Below are 5882 nucleotides of genomic sequence, written 5' to 3' on the forward strand. Positions count from 1 at the left end.
ATTAATGTCTCAGGGTATATCAGTATAGATTGCGGCTTACAACCTAACAAGTCTAGTTATTATGAGGAGAGTACAGGCTTAAAGTACGTTTCTGATGAGGCATTCACAGACACTGGTGAAAGGAAGGTCGTATCAAAAGAATACCAAGATGATACGTATGGCCCGTATCGTTCTCTTAGAAGCTTCCCAGATGGAGACAGAAATTGCTACAAAATAGGGGTCACAACAGGTACTAAATATTTGGTCCGAGCAATATTCCTTTACGGGAATTACGATGGTGAAGATATACCGCCGGCTTTCGACCTATATCTTGGAGCCAGTTTGTGGGAGTCAGTGTCGGACACTTCAAGTTCCGCAATCAATCTAGAGATCATACATGTACCTCAAAAAAACCATATTCATATTTGCCTGGTGAATACGGGCCATGGTATCCCATATATATCAGCAATAGAAATAAGGCCTTTGGATAATTCAACTTATCAAGCTCAAACAGGATCCTTGGCATTGCTCGATCGGCTTGACACTGGTGTCAGTACATGGACCAGGTGAGTTATCCCAAATGTTATCATCTCTCACACACATAAGTTTTCCGCCTCTTTTTGGCGACGTCACTGCCAACAGTACGTATCAATGTTTGTGATGACATGTCGTCGCAAATAATGGACAAACTGGCGCTAACATTGTTGACGCCAGATTGGTTTTGGCACCAATCACTATTAGCGACGACATGTCGTCGCTAATAATTTGTCAAATTTTAGCGACAATATGTCATCATAAATAGTAAAATTTTGTGCAACGACAAGTCGTCGCAAATACTGAATGCGACGTTAAGTCGTTCAAAAATTTTGTTTTCTTTTTAGCGACGACATGTCGTTGCTAATATTGTAATTTTAGCAACGATAAATGTCGTCGCTAATAACCCTTTTTGTTGTAGTAATGAGAGATAAAAATCTAGACTCATACACTGTTAAAGGTAAATTGATATGCAATTTTCTCTTAAAAAAATTTAGGGGTAATCCATGGGAATTTTTATCATTTCATGATGTATCTTTTTTTTTTTCCGTTCAAACATATATATGTACAAGTTTTATAATTTCAATGAAAACTTTGGGCAAACTTCAGAAACCACTAGACGGAGGTATCAATCGGCCGGAAAATGGCAGTACAAACATTAGATACTGTAAAAAAAGAGAAAAAAAAAAAAAAAAAAAAAAAAAAAAAAAAAAAAAAAAAAAAGCATAGTTAAATTTTTGACAATTATTGAAAATGGGTTACTAACACTATTAGTCCATGAATAATAATTATGAGCATTATAATCACTTTAATTCCTAAAATTTTAATTTAAGTAAATTTTTCACAAAACTATAGGATTTGTTGGCAATTTTAGTTCCTACCATTATAATTAAAATAATGCCTGAAATTTCTAGAGATAATCACATCTCAGTTGCAGAGTAATTAACTGAAGTTTTAACATAAATAATTACAATATTAAATGCAAAATTTCTTAGTTTATATGGATTTTTAACAACAAAAAAGAAAATATTTTGCATTTGTTGTAATTTTTTCTATTAAAAAAATCAGTTACTATGTGAATTAGACATGATTATCTCTGTGAAATCACCAAAGTGACACTATACTTGTAATTCCAAAACTAACAGTGCTAACAACCGGAAAAGAGAAAAATAGAGATGTGAAATCGCGAGTTGTTAAAAATCCGACTTTTTGCACAAAAGCTTTTAATTGTAATAATATATATCGCATACTGAATTGGAAACTTTTTGTTTAGGTATTATGGAGAGGACATGGATGTTTATGATCGTCTCTGGTCTGCACAGAAATATGATGATTGGAAAGAATTAAGCACAAATCTACCCATTGATTCTGAAGATCAATCCGACCATTATAGCATACCATCACTAATTATGAGCACTGCTTTCACACCGAAAAACGAAGAAGCTCCTTTGGAATTTCCGTGGACTGCAACTGATGAATTTAGTAACGGTACATATTATTTTTACATGCACTTTGCTGAAATCGAACAACTCCAAGCCAACGAGTCTAGAGAATTCAACATATTCTACAACGGTGATCTCTTGTTTGGACCTGTTTCCCCAAAGCACTTGCAAAGAACAACGTTGCACGCCGAAACTCCATTTTCGGGATTTTACCATAATTTCTCAATCCGCAAGACTGAAGCCTCAACTCATCCACCCATTATCAATGCCTTTGAGATTTACACTGTCAAAGAATTTTCAGAGTCTGAATCTGACCAACAAGATGGTATGTGCTTTATAATGATCTTGTATGAAAGGACCTTACCTTAAATGCAGTACATAATATTACACACATATATGGGCACTTTGGTACTTTCAGGGACCATACGTTCACTGCAACATATATATACAAGTGAGAAATATAATGACATTTATTCAATGCTGCACTGATATCATAAGTGTAACACTAAAAATATTAATTATGTTGTGTTTAATAAATGTCATGTTATACTTCTCACTTTATGATACAAGCAACGTATATAGTATCTCCTAGAAGAATGGTAACACTACCCATATATATATAAGTTTGTTTATATTATAATACTTTGATATAAGATTTAATATATAAATATATATGCATATTTAAAATCATTACAGTTGATGCCATCACCACACTCAAGTCAACTTATGGATTACGGAGAAACTGGCAAGGAGATCCATGTGCTCCTAAAAAGTATTTATGGGAAGGTCTAAATTGTAGTTATGAGAATACTACCCCAAGAATTATATCCTTGTAAGTATCTATATATGTGTGTGTGTTGTTTCCTTTAAATCGTCTTTTGATTTTGCATCTTAATTTGTACTATATAACATGTGCAACTAAAGAATGTAAATGCAATCAGAACTAACGGTCTTGTGAGTAACTGAATCGGATTTAGTTTTATATAATCAGACTTTTCTTGGTTATAAAAAGCTAGCTTGGTGATATGCATTGTTATGTAACATGACAGAAACCTTGAAAACAACAACCTCAATGGTCAACTTCCAGATGAACTTATTGAGAAAAGGGACAAAGGTCTTCTAACACTAAGGTAAGCTCTTTGTTCAAAATGAATATCTCAACACAGGACCTTGGTCTGGTACTAATAAATGTAAAATGTTACCACTAAATTTGAAGAAATCAAATAACTAGGTAGATGAACAAAATATGATCTGCTACTAAATAATATTATTTATTTATCTTCATCTTTTAGTTAAACTCTAATTTCTTTCAATTTTGTTGCACGCTATCTACCATTTTTATTGCTAGTGTTGGTGGGAATCCAAATCTATGTGCATCAGTTTCTTGCAAAAAGAAAAATTTTCTTGTTCCAGTTGTGGCATCACTTGTCGGAACTTTTGTTCTTCTCTTAGCTGTCGCAGCAATCTGGTGGGGTCTTGAAAGGAAAAGACAGCATGGTAAGACACATTAAACTTTCATATATATACATATATAAATGTGTATATAAATTAATTAATTAGTACCTTAACTATGGATGCAATATTAGTGTAAAGAAAACAAGAAACGACGATTTTTTTTTTTAAGGGAAGCAAAACTAGTGTTAAGTAATTGCTCGATAAATATAGTACTGGTACAACAATATTGGACAAAATTTGAGACAACAGGATTATTCTACATATACATGAGCGCATAGCACATCATATATGTGTGTGTATATATATATATATATATATATAGTATCTCCTAGAAGAATGGTAACACTACCCATATATATATAAGTTTGTTTATATTATAATACTTTGATATAAGATTTAATATATAAATATATATGCATATTTAAAATCATTACAGTTGATGCCATCACCACACTCAAGTCAACTTATGGATTACGGAGAAACTGGCAAGGAGATCCATGTGCTCCTAAAAAGTATTTATGGGAAGGTCTAAATTGTAGTTATGAGAATACTACCCCAAGAATTATATCCTTGTAAGTATCTATATATGTGTGTGTGTTGTTTCCTTTAAATCGTCTTTTGATTTTGCATCTTAATTTGTACTATATAACATGTGCAACTAAAGAATGTAAATGCAATCAGAACTAACGGTCTTGTGAGTAACTGAATCGGATTTAGTTTTATATAATCAGACTTTTCTTGGTTATAAAAAGCTAGCTTGGTGATATGCATTGTTATGTAACATGACAGAAACCTTGAAAACAACAACCTCAATGGTCAACTTCCAGATGAACTTATTGAGAAAAGGGACAAAGGTCTTCTAACACTAAGGTAAGCTCTTTGTTCAAAATGAATATCTCAACACAGGACCTTGGTCTGGTACTAATAAATGTAAAATGTTACCACTAAATTTGAAGAAATCAAATAACTAGGTAGATGAACAAAATATGATCTGCTACTAAATAATATTATTTATTTATCTTCATCTTTTAGTTAAACTCTAATTTCTTTCAATTTTGTTGCACGCTATCTACCATTTTTATTGCTAGTGTTGGTGGGAATCCAAATCTATGTGCATCAGTTTCTTGCAAAAAGAAAAATTTTCTTGTTCCAGTTGTGGCATCACTTGTCGGAACTTTTGTTCTTCTCTTAGCTGTCGCAGCAATCTGGTGGGGTCTTAAAAGGAAAAGACAGCATGGTAAGACACATTAAACTTTCATATATATACATATATAAATGTGTATATAAATTAATTAATTAGTACCTTAACTATGGATGCAATATTAGTGTAAAGAAAACAAGAAACGACGATTTTTTTTTTTAAGGGAAGCAAAACTAGTGTTAAGTAATTGCTCGATAAATATAGTACTGGTACAACAATATTGGACAAAATTTGAGACAACAGGATTATTCTACATATACATGAGCGCATAGCACATCATATATGTGTGTGTATATATATATATATATATATCATGTATGTATACATGTCCTAATAATTACAGCTACCTACTCATGATCAACTTAATTACCAGGTTCATCAAAGGCAAAATCTACCTTTGGTCAATATTCATCGGAGTACTCGACAAAACGGCAATTTACATACTCTGACATACTAAGAATTACCAACAATTTTGAGAGAATTATTGGTAAAGGCGGATTTGGAACAGTTTATCATGGTCAGATAGGTGATACTCAAGTAGCTGTGAAAATGCTTTCACCGTCATCTTTTCAAGGATATAAACAATTTCAAGCAGAGGCACGTAATATTGATATATACTAATAAATACATGTTTTATATATAGTTTCTTTATTTTTAAAGGAGTTTTATATATAGTTTCAAATATCTGAATAACGTCTTTTATAATGTCACAAAAAAATCAATGAATTAATTGTGATATAACTAGTTTAAAAACAATTTTGAGATCTTTATAATTTTTTAACTGCAGGTCAGCGTTCTGCTGAAAGTTCATCACAAAAATTTAACAACTTTTGTTGGTTATTTCACTGATGATCAAAACAACGCTGGGCTTGTCTACGAGTATATGAACAGTGGAGATCTACAATCTCATCTCTCAGGTTTTCTTTAGCACCTATACTTAAGACCAAAAAAATAAGAGACTAACTTTTTTTTTCTAATCAAAAAATTAGAGCATTGCTATTTAACACCAATGATCGCACATAACCACATTTATAGTAGTAAAGTAGAATTGTCATATAGCAGAAGATAGTGTAACATGTTGTGTCCTATACTGCTATATGATACCTTTTACTTATAATTGCATGTAATTGCATCAACAATAATGATAAATAATTTTTTTTTGGGTTTTGTTTTTAACATGTTGTGTACACACAAGGTAGTAACTTCAAATGCCCTAGATAAATCTTGGAGGCAAATTAATTAGATAGATATTTAAATGTTTAATTTTTAAT

The 5882-nt window shown here is 31.8% G+C and overlaps 1 protein-coding gene across 1 annotated transcript; it reads left to right on the forward strand.

Annotated features, from left to right (window-relative positions):
• Positions 1-3: 3 nt before the first annotated feature.
• On the forward strand, positions 4-5528 carry LOC112091082 (probable LRR receptor-like serine/threonine-protein kinase At1g05700; the record flags this gene model as incomplete). The annotated part of the gene is made up of 10 exons (XM_024163878.1): positions 4-545; positions 1787-2280; positions 2652-2787; positions 3005-3085; positions 3304-3452; positions 3847-3982; positions 4200-4280; positions 4499-4647; positions 4985-5208; positions 5399-5528. Coding segments are annotated over 10 exons (2122 nt in total), but the record flags the coding sequence as incomplete, so codon positions are not given.
• Positions 5529-5882: the final 354 nt, after the last annotated feature.

This window comes from Morus notabilis, unplaced genomic scaffold (assembly GCF_000414095.1).
Source record: "Morus notabilis unplaced genomic scaffold, ASM41409v2 Scaffold3267, whole genome shotgun sequence".
Lineage (NCBI taxonomy): Eukaryota > Viridiplantae > Streptophyta > Magnoliopsida > Rosales > Moraceae > Morus > Morus notabilis.